This window comes from Natrix helvetica, assembly GCF_964273705.1.
Source record: "Natrix helvetica genome assembly, chromosome: 2".
Taxonomy (NCBI): Eukaryota; Metazoa; Chordata; class Lepidosauria; order Squamata; family Natricidae; genus Natrix; species Natrix helvetica.
The window spans coordinates 219,217,605-219,235,299 of record NC_138552.1 but is presented as its reverse complement, the minus strand read 5'-3'; the positions used below and the strand labels follow the sequence as shown (position 1 = coordinate 219,235,299).

At 36.9% G+C, this 17,695-nt stretch overlaps 1 protein-coding gene across 4 annotated transcripts in view; it reads left to right on the top strand.

The window, feature by feature from the left end:
* Nucleotides 1-17,695, top strand: part of SIPA1L2 (signal induced proliferation associated 1 like 2) — a 148,143-nt gene that overhangs the window by 104,653 nt on the left and 25,795 nt on the right. For all 4 annotated transcript variants that reach the window (XR_014174252.1, XM_081940127.1, XM_081940129.1 and 1 more), the window contains 5 exons: nucleotides 92-668; nucleotides 7,306-7,580; nucleotides 14,001-14,258; nucleotides 15,534-15,617; nucleotides 17,371-17,468. Coding sequence is in view for 3 of the 4 variants with exons in the window: in XM_081940127.1 (XP_081796253.1) it covers nucleotides 92-668; nucleotides 7,306-7,580; nucleotides 14,001-14,258; nucleotides 15,534-15,617; nucleotides 17,371-17,468 (1,292 nt within the window). In the remaining variant the exon portion in view is untranslated. The remainder of the gene's footprint in view (nucleotides 1-91; nucleotides 669-7,305; nucleotides 7,581-14,000; nucleotides 14,259-15,533; nucleotides 15,618-17,370; nucleotides 17,469-17,695) is intronic.

Here is a 17,695-nt window from a genome sequence, read left to right as displayed (position 1 = left end):
CACAGCTTAGGGGAAAAATTATTTTTCATTTGTACAGAATCATGATGTGAACAGTAATACTTCTTCATTCTCTCTTTATTTATTTTTTTAGCGTTGGAGTTTCAAGATCGAAAGATGTTCCACCTTTTGGACCACCTATCCCTAAAGGAGTAACTTTCCCTAAGTCAGCAGTTTTCCGGGACTTCCTTTTGGCCAAAGTTATTAATGCAGAAAACGCAGCCCACAAATCGGAAAAATTTCGAGCCATGGCAACCAGAACACGTCAAGAGTACTTGAAAGATCTAGCAGAAAATTTTGTTACTACTGCTACAATAGAAACTTCGGTCAAGTTTAGCCTCATTTCATTAGGCGCAAAAAAGAGAGAAAGAGTCAAAGCAAGAAAGGATGCTCATTTATTCAGTGTTGGAGCGGTAATATGGAATGTGATAGCACGAGACTTTGGTCAGTCACTTGATATTGAATGCCTGCTTGGCATCTCCAATGAGTTTATTGTGTTGATTGAAAAGGAGTCAAAAAACGTTGTGTTCAACTGTTCCTGCAGAGATGTTATTGGCTGGACATCTGGGTTAATGAGCATAAAAATCTTTTACGAAAGAGGAGAATGCATTCTTCTGTCCGCATTTGATAACTGTGCTGAAGACATCCGAGAAATAGTTCAGAGGCTAGAAGTAAGTATGTGTTTCAATGCTTTTATTCTTCAAAAGTTATTGATAGTTTTAAGAAGCTTAAAGATGAATAAAGTTAAGTGACAGCACTGTATGTACTTCAGTAAAAGAATACTGCTGAAGCTCTGTCTGTCAGCAGAGAAGCTATAAAGAGGAATGAGCACATGTTTATTCACCCTTCAGTGTGCTCATTGGAACAGAGTGCCTATTGTGTTTGTTGTATTTGTACATATATGAAAGAGAGAGAGAGAGAGAGAGAGAGAGAGAGAGAGAGAGAGAGAGAGAGAGAGAGAGAGAGAGAACAAGCACCAATGTTGTATAGTAGTTAAGATTCAGGATTACGATTACAGAGCCTTTTAAAATTTCCTTTAGCACTGGCGGCAGCTGGATGACTTTGGCCCAGGCACACTCCTTCATCCCTAGTCTGGGAAATATGTACATAGAATTAACATAATAATGATTGCATCTTTATCTTTAATAAATCTGTAGAAATGTATGAAATAATTTCAAATAAATGTGACCAGCTTGCTGCTAACAGATGCCACATATCAGCAATGCACTGCTGCAACTTTGATACAGATTGCCCTTCCAATGTTGCATTATAATTTTTAATCAGATGAATAATTAGCATTCTTAATCAGCAATGATTATTCAGAAGGCATTTTAGCAATCCAGTGGATTTCAGCCATAAATGTGGTAATAATAGAACAAGTATAGAATATATGAATTAAGAGTCCAGTTCCTTAATTGCTTACTTAGTCACAATCCAATTGCATCTAACTCTTATCAGACATTCTGGAAAGTGTTTACTAACTAATGCAACAAAAGTTCCTATTGTTTAAAAATTACTTAATGACCTTGCTTAATGGCCATTTGTTCAGAGGCCATTTGAATTGACAAGAGGTACTTATGACCAATTCTCAAAGTTCTGGCTGTCACATGATAGCAATCCAGGTGCTGAGCAATCACTTTACAATTCTGATATTGCAGTATTGCAAAGCCTGATGGTCACCATTTGCAACCTACACCTGCCAACATCCTTAAAAATGATGTGTGGTTCATTTAACAATGGCAATCAGAAAAATTGGAACCACATTTGCTAACAGCACAGTCACAATTGCTAACAGCACAGTCGCAATGCAATGCAATGCAATGCAATGCAATGCAATGCAATGCAATGCAATGCAATGCAATGCAATGCAATGCAATGCAATGCAATGCAATGCAATGCAATGCAATGCAATGCAATGCAACAAAATGGCAGAGTTAGAAGGGACCTTGGAGATCTTCTACTCCAACCCCCTGCCTAGGCAGGAAACGCTATATTGTTTCAGACAAATGGCTATCCAACATCTTCTTAAAGACTTCCAGTGTTGGGGCATTCACAACTTCTGGAGACAAGCTGTTCCACTGATTAATTGTTCTAACTGTCAGGAAATTTCTCCTCAGTTCTAAGTTGCTTCTCTCCTTGATTAGTTTCCACCCATTGCTTCTTGTTCTACCCTCAGGTGACTTGGAGAATAGTTTGACTCCCTCTTCTTTGTAGTAACCCCTGAGATATTGGAACACTGCTATCATGTCTCCCCTAGTCCTTCTTTTCATTAAACTAGACACACCAGTTCCTGCAACCATTCTTCATATGTTTTAGTCTCCAGTCCCCTAATCATCTTTGTTGCTCTTCTCTGCACTCTTTCTAGAGTCTCCACATCTTTTCTACATCGTGGCGACCAAAACTGAATGCAGTATTCCAAGTGTGGCCTTACCAAGGCATTATAAAGTGGTATTAACACTTCACATGATCTTGATTCTATCCCTCTGTTTATGTAGCCTAGAATTGTGTTGGCTTTTTTGGCAGTTGCTGTACACTGCTGGCTCATATCTAAATGGTGGCCACTAGGACTCCAAGATCCCTCTCACGATTACTACTATTGAGCAAGGTACCACCTATAGTGTACCTGTGCATTTTGTTTTTCTTGCCTAAATGTAGAACCTTACTCTTTTCACCATTGAATTTCTTATTATTAGATAGTGCCCATGTTCAAGTTTGTCAAGATCCTTCTGTATCTTAAGCCTATCTTCTGGAGTGTTGGCTATTCTTGCCAGCTTGGTGTCATCTGCAAATTTGATGAGTTCCCCATTTATTCCCTCATCCAAATCATTGATAAAGATGTTGAAGAGTACTGGGCCTAAAACAGAACCTTGAGGTACTCCACTGCATACTTCCCTCCTTGTAGATGCAGTTCCATTGAGGACTACACGTTGAGTGTGGTTAGTCAGCCAGTTATGAATCCATCTGGTGGTGATGCTGTCTAACCCACATTCTTCTACTTTATCTAGTAGTAGGTTATGGTCTACCTTATCAAATGCCTTACTGAAGTCTAAATAAACTATATCGACGCCATTCCTCTGGTCCACTAATTTTGTCACTTTGTCAAAGAATGCAATAAGGTTAGTCTGGCATGATCTGTTTTTGACAAACCCATGTTGGCTTTTGGCTATTACTTTGTTTACTTCTAGGTGTTCGCTAATTTGTTACTTGATTATCTTTTCCAGAATCTTTCCTGGCATTGGTCAGGCTGATAGGTCTGTAGTTTCCTGGATCTATTTTTTCCCTTTTTTGAAGATGGGAACCACATCAGCTCTTTTCCAGCCCTCTGGCAGTTCCCCGGTGCTCCAGGATCTCTGAAAGATAAAGTTCAGTGGTTCTGAGATCTCATCTGCCAGTTTCTTCAGAACCCTGGGGTGTAATCCATCCTGGTGATTTGAACTCATCTAGGACTCGTCACATGCCATTGTGTGTTACAATGATGTCATTTAGTGTTGGAAATTCCAATCCCAATTGCCATCGTTAATTGAGGACTGCTTCTTTTGAAATTTCCACTTCTTTTGAAATTTCTAAAAATTACAGTGTTTACTTGCATTTCCAAAGAATTTTCAGGAAACAGTGGACTGCCCTACTTTAAAGCAACCTTCCACTGTTTCCTGAAAATTATTTGGAAATTCAAGTAAACACTGTAATGTAATTTTTAGAAATTTCAAAAGAAGTGGATTACTGGCTTAAGAACCTCAGATGGGTCCTCCAGAGCCCCTGACCACTATGATATTTCAGTTAAAGCAACAATATCAGTATCTTAATAGCCCAAGAAACAAGTGCCTCAATTGACTTAATAACCCAAGAGCATTGGGTTAGTCAGTATGGCTTATTCATTGGGTTATTCCAGACATTCAGTATGTTTCAAATAGTTCTTGCAACATTAAGTTCTGTTGTGCTAGGACAGTCCCATGTAAAACAAATGATAATAAACTAATCTAGAAATAACAAGGGTTGTTTTCAGTGCATTGTGTTCCAAGCAAAGCTGCAAGTGATATACCAGGTAAAACTGTGCAAAAGTCCTACTTGTCAGTTGAATCGTAACCCTAATCCACTCAGATAAGACTAGGAGCACCATAACACTGTGCTTCCAACTCTCCGCCCTCATAGATGTTCTGTGGTTGATGGTATCAAACATCTAGGAAGACAAGAATGGCCATATTCCTGCCATCTAAATCCCATCCCAGATCATACATGAGGAAACTCAGTACAATTTCTGTCTGATGTCCACATCCCAATCCAAATTGCCTCAGATCCAGATACTTCCAGAGCCCTCTGTAACCCTACCACTTTTTAATAATCCTCCCCCCCCCTCTATTCCAAAGTGTAACATCACAAATACAATGGTTCCTCAATTAAGGATTGTTTTGAAAATATGAGCTATTTGGAGGGAAACATGCTAGGATTTACAACTGCTGCCCTTCCTAAACTGTGTTTATGCAACATGTTTAACCAGGTTGGATTGGGCAGCTCTATTTACATGACAAGCTTTGTTAATTTAATCTTTGTTTACATTCTTGTTTCATGTTTTAGCATGTTGTATAAACCCGATTTGTTTGGTTAGGGCTTAAAGTTCCTTACTGTGTGAATTCAATAAATGTAAGTTTATTCCAGTAACAAAGCTACCCTTTATAACAATACTTATTGAAAGAAAGCATAAGACAGGAAAACTTCCTATTACTTTGTTAAAGACCCCACTTTGTACAATTAGATAATTGTATTTTAGTATTTTTAGTATTTTAGTCTCAGATTTATTTATTTATTTTTTTAAAAAACACTCTTCTTCAAAATTCCAATACTCCCTGACACCATCCTTTCGGACTGGATAGTGTTTGGCTGGGTGTGGAATTACGGATGCAATAAACAGAGACAGAATTTACAGATTTCAGAAGGATAACTTTACAGTTTTAAAAAACAATAACATAAAAGTAGCAAAACAAGTTCAACAAGGTTTGCAAATGATTACTTAGTTACCGAAATAGAAAGAGAAGGCATCTGGTAAAGGCAAATTTTCCCTCCTAGTTCAATGGTGTTTTCTATAAATTCTTTTTCAAACCAAATTCTTTTAGTTCATTTTCTTTGTGTTTCCTAATCATCAAACAACTCAAATCAAAGTTGAATTTTGGATGAATTTCTTCCTTTCAAGGATTATACAGGACGCTACAGATGTTTCCTTCCAATTGGCATTTTCCCTCTCTGCAAAACATGTTTCCCTCTGACCCAGGGGTGAAATTCAGCAAGTTTTGACAGGTTCTGGAGAACCGGTAGCAGAAATTTTGAATAGTTCGGAAAACCCACAAATGCCACCTCTGGCTGGCCCCAGAGTGGGGTGGGAATGGAGTTTTCTCAATATCCTTCCCCCGGGAGTGGGGTGGGAATGGGGATTTTGCGGTATCCTTCCCCTGCCACGCCTACCAAGCCATGCCCACAGAACCGGTAGTAAAAAAAATGGAATTTCACGACTGGCCTGACCTGGATTGTGCCAGAAAGATTCCTTCTTTCTAGCTCAGTTCTTATTATTTCTTCCTTTATTTTCCTTCTTGCCCAGTTCTAGGTTTTTAGTCAGTTCCTAACCAAACAATTTCATTTGCTCCTTAAAAACACATTATCTATGCAGACAACTCCTTTTGAGAAAACTTTTCATTGGCTGATGAAAGTTATATACACTCTGTATATATAAAGGAGTTCCAAACATTTCGGTGATTAGGTTTGATGCATTGCAACAGTCCTACCGTATGCTTACATCAAATATTGTTATCCAAATATTGCTTTATCAACGCTAAACAAGGCAATGATTACTACAATTCAATTATCTTGATGGAACTATGGGGATAGGCAAAATAATAGCAGGGGATAATGGCATTCCAGAAACACTTCATGTCCTTTTTTCCAGTGGAAGCATCTAGGGAGCAAGGTTCATATATCCTATCTGTCATATTTTTTTGAAAACTTTAATTCCATAATACAGAGTTTTCCATCCTTGACAACTATTATGTGTTTTAAAAACCATTTAAAGGAAAATGGGATGGCTTTCTTAAAATGAATATGTAATTTGCTAATGGTTGATCATTCTAATTATAGAAATCATTTTAATGCTTTATGACAAAAATCTAAGATGGAATGAAAGATAAGTAGATAATGTATGTAGATGTTTCAAGAAACGTGACTAATGACTTAGAATGCTACTGCTCCAATTCTTCTATGTTTCAAATACGTATAACCTAAAGGAATTGTCAGATATAATTCATCATCACGGAGATTTCTTCCTCTGGCTCTGGGTTCCCTGCTTTCTGGCTTTACTTTTTCTTAATCCTCCCTTTTTGCTTGTTATCTGTTTAGTTTAGAAATTTATAAAGTCCTCCAATTATTAGTTTTAGGAAGTTTGAAAAATAGATGATTGAAATACCAACCTTACTGTGAAACCAAACTAGGCAAAATCCTAATCATAATAATATTTGAATAAAGATTTGTAAATTTTAGGAAATGTTGGAGATCAGAGAAACCAAATCTATTTTTACCTTTGGGTTTAAATCCTGAATTCCATAATTGGAGGAAAATAATGGATTATAGTGGAATATATGAGCTGTATAAAATAATAAGTATTATGTATAATACTATTAGGGACCTTCATATTGATTCTTCACAATGTACCTCCTAATAGTTTATAGACCTAATAAAAATCATCAGAAAAAAATAAAATGAATATCAAAACCATTGGTTACTTTTGCTTATACGTAGATTAAGTATTTGTTGCTTTTAAAATATTATTCTATTTTCAAAAACAGCTGACTCTTGGAAGAGAAATTATGGAGACCTAAATAAACTTTTTTTCACTGATTATGATTTTCTTCAAATTTGTTAAAAAACTGAAATTCACCAGAGTACAATGAATTAAAAATACTGTTAAAAAACTGCATCTGCAAGGATTTCTGTGACAACCTTTGTTCACTTTACATATTACCTGGAATAAGTATCATTAGCTCAAGGCTGTCTGTTTTTGAGTAAATGTGCCTGGGATTGAAGATCCCATGTTGAAATACATAGCACATTTTCCTAAACATTAGGTCTTTTAAACACAAAACTTCCTGCTTCCTGAATAACTGTGCTAGAATTACACTTTTAGGAATAGTAGCTCTACAATAAATCTGAGATATTTATGGCTGTTCTGAAAAAATATATATCACATTTTATCATGAAAAATTCTGATTGTTACACGCTAAGTAATGTGAAAAAATGTTCTTGTTCTTATCAAATCTGATGGTTCTTTAGATAGTAACCAGAGGATGTGAAACAGCAGAAATGACCTTGAGAAGAAACGGCTTGGGACAGCTTGGATTCCATGTCAACTTTGAAGGGATTGTGGCAGATGTGGAACCGTTTGGTTTTGCGTGGAAAGCAGGCCTACGTCAGGGCAGTCGCCTCGTAGAGATCTGCAAAGTAGCTGTAGCAACACTCACTCATGAACAAATGATTGACCTATTGCGCACCTCTGTGACGGTCAAGGTGGTGATTATTCAGCCTCATGAGGATGGTTCACCTAGAAGGTAAGACATTGGCGGGTGTATCCTTGGGCTTCCGTATGAATTTGCCCTTTATATGCAGGCTTTCCTTGATGAGTTGATTATATTGGATACAGGTAGTCTTTGACTTATGACCACAATCGAGCCCAAAATTTCTGTTATTAACTGAGATACTTGTTAAGTGAGTTTTTCCCCATTTTACGACCTTCCTTGCCACAGTTGTTAAATGAATCACTGCAGTTGATAAAGTTAGTAACTTGGTTGTTAAGTGAATTTGGCTTCCATATTGACTTGGCTTGTCAAAAAGGTTGCAAAAGATGATCATATGACTTTGAGACACAGGAGTGGTCATAAGTATGAACCAGTTTCCAAGCATCTGAATTCTGATCATGTGATCCTGGGGATGCTACAAAGGTTGTAACCATGAAAAGTGGTCATAAGTCACTTTTTTCAGGGCCATTTTAACTTTGAACAGTCACTAAATGAACTATAAATAAAAAGAATAAAGAAATGAAAAAGAGAAATAGAAAAAGTAATGGCTTACAATCTGCTTTACAGCAGATATAAATGCATTCAAAATTTATCTTTTGTCTCCAAGGTTACATCAGAACTCCCTTTTCCCCCTAATCTATCCTTTCTTATTGTCAACCCCAAAAATTACAAGTGCATTTTCCCCATTTTTAGCGAAAAGTCCATGAATGGTTTCCAAAAGAATTTGACTCAGTATGTAAAATTATTTAAAAATATAAGTCTCATCCACCTGAACCATACAAAGGTCCGTATTATTCAACACATATTTTCTCTTAGTTGTACACCAGTGGTGGGTTCCGGATCCTGGTGCAACCGGTATGGTGCAACGAGGCCCAGTGCCCCCCATATGCACACACGCGCATGCGTCCTTATCTCTGTGATGCTCCAGCAGCTTGTCGGAGTGTTGCGTACGTACCGTACGCTCCGTGTGTGGAAGCGCCAAGGAGGGCGGACGGATGAGCCCTCCGGAGCACAGGAATGGAATGGTACCCGGTGCTCCCGGCAGGCACCAGTACACCCGTACCAGGGTGTACCGCCTGCAACCCACCACTGTTGTACACATAGATGTCTTTGGGAATCTCACATGCTTTATTGTTGTTTCTCAGATTAGAGTTCCATTATCATCTCTGACAACCTACCTCTGCTACCTGAGGGAGTTGCAGTGGCAGTCTTCATCCTGCGTTCTCCAGCGCATGATAATGGAGTGACACTGGATAAGAATCTAAAGATTGGATGTAGCCATATAGACCCTAACTAATTATTTGTCCTGGGCCATTTAGAAACCATCTAAGTTAATAGTTATTACCATAACTTGTGGAAAAAGATTTCAGATAATAGTCATGTACTGTTTGAAGTTACTTGCTTTTGTCTGCTTGGAATCTCCTGTCATTGACCCCAATTTTAATCCTATGTATGTGGGTTCAAAACCTGCCTCTCCATACACGTGTAATTGAATTGACCCCTACCTTGTTTCCCTTGCCCTCTTTTCTGAAGTATAATACCACAAACATTTCTTGCACAGGAAAAGCATTCCAATTGTGAACATTTTTGTCATTCCTCCTTTGTTCAATTGTGGAAATAACACAGAGACACACACAAATGAAAAGCAGGTTAAAACCAAATTAAAACCATAATATTTGAAAATACAGGAGTCAGATAAAATACCTGGCAGTCGTAGTATTAGCACCTTATGTTGTCAACACTTTTCCCCAAAAAAAATTAGCAAGGAAGGAGCATCCTAATTTTGCTCTATGGAACTGGGACTGCCCCTAAGAAAGCCCTTTTTCAATTGTCAAATCCCATGATGTTCTAAGTAGTAAAAATCAGAAGCATACATTTCAAATTGAATGTACAAGATAAGCAAATTACACTCAGAAAAGATAGTCCCAAAGATAACAAGGACCTGAGCCATAAAGAGATTTATAGATATTCACCAGCAATTTTAGCTGTACTCAGAAGTCTGGTGAGAACCAATGCAGCACCTGCAAAACAGATGTTACTTAGCTAAAATGCTTCTTGCCTACTCCTAAATTTTGAATCAGTTGCAGTTTTTGAATAATCATCAGAGACAGCTCCAAAGATAATAATTTGTGCAAGAATAAATGTCACCAGGGCATCCTGCTCCAATTACACTTGTATCTGATAACTAATAACTGAAGATAGCAAAGGTTTTCATGGCTAGAGCCTCTATCTACTAGCCAGGCAGGAACTATAAATCAATCTCCCATATTATGGATCTATTCCTTCAAAGAGATTGTGATCCTGTCAAGAGCCAGTATTGAAAGTAGTTAAATGATACTGCCATCATTCTGGAAAGTTGATCACCTGCAGAATAGTCTCTTTGAAGAACTTCACTGCTTCTCTTCTGCAATCTTAGAATTACAGCTACTGCAACACTTAGTCAAGAAGATTTCTGGCAAAACAATTCCTTTCCACCACCAGACTATAGTAATACATGCCAGATCTGCCCATTCATCTCTGTCAAAAAAAAGGGGGGGGGGGGATGGGTTGCAGATTGATTCAGACCAAGGCTCTCAATGATCTGGCATCCAGGACCTTCTGGGCTGGAAGTGGTGTTCTATAAATTGACAATAATATTTGTAAATGACATCATGACGCAAATCCCAGTGTTAATCTATTTCAATTCTAGAATTTGATGCTAGTAAATAAGTTGTAGGTTTTCTTTCGTCAGATTTTTCAGGGGACTGTCATGGTTTTTCAAGAGGGGCACCACAGGAATATTCAGCCCCTGAACAGTCAAAATTAATTTACCTTGCAATCAGTAAAGAGCTTCATAATGTTCCCACCAGACACTGTTCTTTTTTTCCTTTCCTTGGGAATGCCTTCTGGGTATGTTCATTGGATGCCCATCTTATCAATAGAGGATTTATCTTCTTTCTGTTGCTGGGAGAATGATCTGTTTGAAATCTGAGAGCAGTGAATAATGACTTTAGCCAATTAGTTCCCCCTTACAGTTAAGGATTTTATTTCTTTGAATTCAAGATTTGAAGAGTTCTGATGCATGCACTGTTAAGTATAAATGATAAATATATTTTTCTTGGTGTTGTTTTGTTTAAATATCAGAAGCTAATAGTCAGAGGTGGGGAGGAGGTAAAGGAGGGAGTTTGTAAATGCTATTTGATTTTGCTTGTGCTCTTTATTTCTGGTTAAGAAGCCTGTAGTCTTATGCTCTCTTGTCTGAGAATAAGCCTAACTAGACTAAGTTGTACTTAGATCTGATTAGGGACATAGAGGTTTGCATAAAGTAACTTATCAAACATTCAACAAAAATAGAATGTGGATGAAAAGATGAGAGAGGAATTGCTCCTATTTTAATTACATAGTGAGTTTATAGTTTAATTATCTGTAAAGAGTCTCTAATCATGCATAGAATTACCTGGGAATAAGGTCACCTCAATGTGAGCATGGAGAAGATAAGAATTAGTGTGTGTCTCAAAAAAATATGTCTACAACCGTAATATAGACCAATATGATATATATATATATATATATATATATATATATATATATATATATATATATATATATATATATATATATATATATATATATATATATATATATATATATATATATATATATATATCTTATAGTCTTCAATGAAGAGACCTTCATCCATCAGTGGATTGATTTGGGATAATAATAACAACAACAACACACCAGATATCACAGTTGTAGAGGGCCGAAGTGTACAGTTTATTGACATCGCTGTTCCAGGAGATGCCAGAGTCGAAGAAAAAGAACTAGAAAAAATAATGAAATATTGTGACCTGGCCATCGAAACTACACAACTATGGATGAAGCATGTAACAGTGATACCCATTGTCATTAGGGCACTTGGTACCATGTCCAAGAATTTTACAAGATACATCAACAAATTGCAGCTTCCTGCAATAACACAGCGGGACTGCAAAAAACTGCACTACTCGGAACATCTTATATTTTAAGAAGGTACTTGGTTGATACCTAGGATGCTGGCAGCAAACCATATCAACCATTAGCACCAATCAATGGTATTTGTGATGCATTTTTGAATGTTCAGTTGGCTGAGTTTCATGTTTAATGAAAAAAGTATATAATAATAATAGAAGGAGGAGGAGGAAGAAGCCGCCATGGTCCATTTTTGCACAAATAGTAGAAGAGCAAAAGATCAGTTCCTAATTGTCAAGAAGATATTGGAAAACTGCAAGAGAACAAAGTTCCATTTGAACATAAGTTGGATTGATTACAAGAAGGTATTTGTCTCCATGCCACAAAATTGGATAATCAAAAGCCTAGAATTAAACTAGAGTAGTAGAAACATCAGAAGCTTTGTGCAAAGAATAATGGCACAGTGAAAGATATAGTTGCTGGTGAATGGTGATAGACAGGAAGATGTTAATATCTAGAGTCCTTGAATCTTGCAAAGAGATTCACTCTCACTATCACTGTTTGTCGTTGTATTGATTCCTCTATTAACAGTCAGGCCATATCTGTCAAACATCAAAAATACATGCCAAACTATCCCATCTCCTTTTATGTGGAGAACTGAAGCAGTATGGAAAAACATCATCAGAAGTAGAATTGTTGCTCAATACTGATTATACATACTGCCAAGATATTGCAATAGAGTTTGCACTAGACATATACTGTATGGTACCCTCACCATCAACAAGGAAAAAATACTGAAAACTGAAGGTCTCAAGATTTCATACATAAAGAACATCAGGACTCTAGATGAAGATGATCACTATAAGTACATATGTAACCTTCAAGCTGATAACTTCAAGCACTCTGAAGTCAAGAAGAAGTTACAAGTGAATACATAATAGAATAGAATAGAATAGAATAATAGAATAAACATCATGAGAGTGAAGAAGATCTTAAAGTTCAAACTCAGTGGAGGAAATACCATCCAGACAATTAATACCTGGGCAATTACAGTCATTAGATACACAGCTGAAATAGTGGACTGAAGTAGAACTAAAAGACCTGGATAGAAAGATTATTTACTTTTTCATTATTTTCACAATGAATCATGATCTTCATGCATGCAGGGATGTTGACAAACTACTGGTCCAAGGAAAATAGGCATGGAATGTTGAAGACAATTGAAGAAGAAATAGGGCAATATCTGAAGGATAGTGAAGAAGAAACAAAGTCACTGAAGCTAGTATACATGAAGACTTACTGAACTCTGGAGAGACTAAACTTGCCTACAAGAAAATAAGAATAGAAAAAGACATGAAAAAGCAAAATATTACATGACTGGTACATAAAAAACAGGCAAAGCAGACAACGACAACATTTGGCAATGCTAAGAGCAGGAAAACTGAAGAAGAAGACACACCGGCTAATTCTGGCTACATATGACCAAGCCTTACGAACCAGTACATATAAAGCCAAAATTGAGAAAACAGCAACAGATAGTAAATGCTATCTCTGCAAAGAAGCTGATGAAACAGTGGATCACCTAATTAGCTGGTGCAAGAAGATTTCACAGACTGACTTCAAAGGCCATCATGACAAAGTAGCAACAATGGTGCATTGGAAGATCTACAAGAAATACCATTTGCCTTCAAGAAGGTGGAATGGCAAAACAGGCAAAGTAATAAAAGAAGAAGAAGCTAAAGTGCACTAGGACCTTAGAATTCAAACAGACAATCTATCGCAAAGCACCTTAGACTTAACAACTGTTGATTAGAAAAACAAGAAAGTCTGGATAGTAGATATGGCAATACTGGGAGACAGTAGAATGGAAGAAAAAGAACTGAAGAAAATCACAAAATGCAAAAACCTACAAATAGAAGTAGAATGGTTAGGGCAAAATAAAGCAAATAGTAATAGGCACTTGGAGGTAATCTGAAAACTACTGGAGCACTACATGAACACTATCGGCAATGACAAAATCACAATTGGTCAATTTCAAAAAGCAGCTTTACTTCGAACAGCACACATCCTGAGACATTGAGACAATAACTATCAAATAACTTCTGCCTATCCCAGATTCTTGAAAAGAACTCGATTGTGGATAAAAATGCCAAATCCAATCTTAATATTTGACTAATTATAATAGTACATGACTACACATATTTGCTTCAACTTAGTTTTCAACAAGTTAAAATACTATTATAAGTTCCACGGTTTATGTCATCTGACTTTCAACCTTCCAGTTTTGAAATACCGCAGTTTATAAAACTTGACTACACTTTTTTATTTAGCAGACAGTTAATTATCTACCAAGCATGCCCCTTATATTTCATGGAATTATGAATTCACTGCTCTTCACTTTGCGATCTACTTGTATGAATATGCCAGTGGTAATAAATTAAACTTACATAGTATGAAAAGGGACATCATTGGTTTGGTAGAAAATACCTTTGTGATTCATTGCGATGTTCACCTCTGCCGTAGGGGATGCTCAGAACTCTGTCGGATTCCCATGGTGGAGTACAAACTTGACAGCGAAGGCACCCCATGTGAGTATAAAACTCCTTTCAGGAGGAATACTACTTGGCATAGGGTGCCAACCTCTGCTGGGCAGCCTCTCTCTCGTGCCTCTCCAATCTTAGGAACAACTGACAGACTGCATTGCCAGCAGCTTCTTCATCAGGCACAAACTGCTATTCCTCGCAGCACCTCTTTTGACAGAAAGCTTCCAGATGGCGCAAGGTAATAAACGCTCTTCAGGCTTATTTTCTCTAAATGCTGTATCAAGTGAGCCTGGGCTCTGTCCGCTGTATTTTTTTTTTCTGGAAGCAAACAATAGTCAATGCTGGTAATACAGTATTTATACTAAAGGGAAGATGCAATTTTAATGCATATCTCTGCCTGGAATATAAAAAATAACAAGTTTCTTTTGACCTAACTAACCAATAGAATAGAATAGGTCTTCTTGAGAAATAAAAATGAATAAATATTTGACAGTAAATAAATTTGATTCTAAATTGGGCAATTTTGGGTTTCAGGATTTAGTGAGAATGTCTAGAGTAGAGATTTCCTGATGTTTTGCCAGCAACTGTGGTTGCCATTTTTTACAGAGGGGTCTGCTATACGTTTTCTCAATGGAAAGCATATTAGTATTTAATATGATGCCTCCACTGTACATGGATGACTGAATAAGATTTTCCTTGCTCAGTACTCATTAAGAATTACTGTAATGCAGTCTGAAAATATATTATTATAGAATAGAAAGGGAGATAAGTGTATTATTGAGTCCAATGCGTTGTTTAATGAAGGAATATATTTTTGGAAGACCACAACATTGATGTATTAGTTCAATACATTACTAATAAATTTTATTATCCTTATAATTCATTATATAAGATGTCATTAATTGTGAAATAGTTTTGATTATTAACAAACACTGATGTGAAGAGGGCATGCAGAATGTGTATTCTTTTAAAGTTTCAGTGCTTTTCACTGGAACCATGAGTCTTTTGGAACATAAATCAGTCACTGGAAGTCATAAATGAATAAATGAGTTATAAATGATTCACTGGGACATAAATCAGGTTGAGTGCCTGATTATTATAGTTGTTTATATAGTGGTACTTAGATACTCACCTGCTTTGAAGTTGATCAAATTTGTTACTTGATGCATTTTGACCCAACATTTTTGTCCCAGAACTTGTTATTTGTTTGATACTCGACTCAGACTTGTCACTGCCAGTTGTCTCGTGATTAATATATTATTCCTTATGGGAAAAATGGTTTGGTATTCGCCATTTTTGGTACTCAGTGTGCATCCTAGAACCAATTAACGATGAGTACCAAGGTCTCACTGTGTAGTCAGACCCATTACATAGTTTAAGTGTTAAAACTATGCTTAACACTACTTCATATGCTTAAATATAAAATTTGTTCATGAGGAATTTTGTTAAACTAATAGGATGCCTAGCAGATCACTACATATCTCACCACATCTTAAATTGCTCATTATTTCAGAAGTTCTCCAAGCAACCAATCATCCTCCAGTGATCCAGGACCAAGCGGGAGTAGTCAGTGGAGGCATCAAGTAGGATATGATGGGTACTTGTTATTTTTTATATCTTGATTGTGAAAAATACATAATGAACAATATATAGGTAAAACATTCAAACTGCTTCTAGCCTTTATTGTAGCTTGTAGCCTTTACGGCTACAAGCCTTCATAAAATTAAAATAATTTTATAAAGGTTATCAAAAGATGAAATACAAATGAAAATGAAAATAGGGGGGAAAGGGGGAAGGGAAAAGGGAAAGAAAGAAGTGTAAAGGGGAAAGAAAAAGAAAAGTGTTGAGTTCTGATGCTTTTTAGCACAGTAGGATAAAATAATAACCTTACTGCCTCAACTTTTTACTTTTACATCCTTAAAATGCACTAGCCATTTCCGTAATAACAAGTTTATCCAATCAGCAAAACTCAAAAGATTTTTATTTTATGTGTGTGTGTGTGTGTGTGTGCGTATGTGTGTGTGTATAGCCATCGCTAGTTCCATCAGTTTTCCAGCCATTCAACCATTGTGAGAGCCTCTAGGAAAGTTTTTGTTGAAGGAGATAACAATCTTGCGGAAATAAATTAGCAGCTTTAATTTTCACTTTTCTCAATCTCTAAAAATTCAGAATTAATTCCCACTTGCCTCTGCCTTAAAAGCAGTTGCCTTTTTAGATATACTATATTTGTGCCCCTGTGTGCTGCAAAGCACTTCTGAATGCAAGCCATTACGAAGCATTGCTACTTAGCTAAAAGGAGGAGAACCGTACTAATCCAGCATAAGTGAAATGCAGATATCAGCTGTGCTTAATAAAGATTGGAAAAGAAGAGCCCTGGTGGTTCAGTGGTTAGAATGCAGTATTGCAGGCTAACTCTGTTCACATTGCCAGGAATTCGATCCTGACCGTCAAGGTTGACTCAGCTTTCCATCCTTCCGAGGTCGGTAAAATGAAGACCCAGATTGTTGGGGGCAATATACTGACTCTGTAAACTGTTTAAAGGGGGCTGTAAAGCACTGTCAAGTGGTATATGAAGCGGTCTTAAGTGCTGTTGCTATTGCTAAAGCAGAATATTTATAGCTTGGGGTTGAAATGAAGACTCCTTGGTGCTTTCTGAGCTTGGTTGTTTTGTTGCAGGCGTTTCATTACTCAAACATTACTCAAACAATAACATTATCTGTGCTAGTGCATCACTAGCATTAATGGGGGTACCTAGTTTGGGTAATGAAACGTTCTCCTGTGCACTGCTTGGAGACTCCATGCATGGGTTATAACTTCTCCTTATTAGCCCTGAGACTAAGTTGAATTTGTTTGGACACGCCTCCTTGGCTTGACTGACCCAGTTCTTAACTCAGTCTAAGCCCAAGGAGATGTATCTTCAACGTTCTCTCTAGGCACTAATAGACAGAGTTATAAAAACACAGGTTTGGACTCTTCAAACAGTTTAGAATTTATCTACAGCTTCAGAATTATTGTGGATTGAGATTTAAGTGGCTGTCAGGGACTGGAACATCTGTAGCTGCCTAGTTTGAGTAATGAAATGTCTGCAAGAAAAGAACCAAGCTCAGAGGGCACCAAGGTGCCCTCAGAGATTAGAAAATATTCAGTTCTGTCCATATCATTATTAAATGAACAATCCTTCAAATTCAGCAAAAACTGTATTAATCACCAATAAATCTGATTTTTTTGTTCAGTCATCTTATAAAATAATATTTAAAATTCTATGCCATGGGAGCAATGAGTGGTTCATGTGGAATGAGTAGTTTTCATAGCGAATGAGAAAACCCACCACTTTCTCTTTCTACTTAAAGATGCCAGTCCCCTTTACTTCATGACCATCAAGGTCTCCTGGAGAGTGAAGAAGGCAGAGAACATGAAGAATCTTTGGAAGGGTCCAGGCATCCCAATGGTAGTCAAAATTCTTTACCGTTAAATGACTTGTTCATTTCTGTGAGTTTATGAAGAAAAGGCAGGATATCAATATAATCAAACAAACAAAAACCTGTGTGTCATCATCAGTATTCTGATGGTGACAAAATTCCAAACTTTTGTAACTCCCCCATTAGTATTTTTATATAAATCTTGAAAGCATAACTTACTGAAGTTTTGGGGAATAAAAGATGAAAATACAGATGC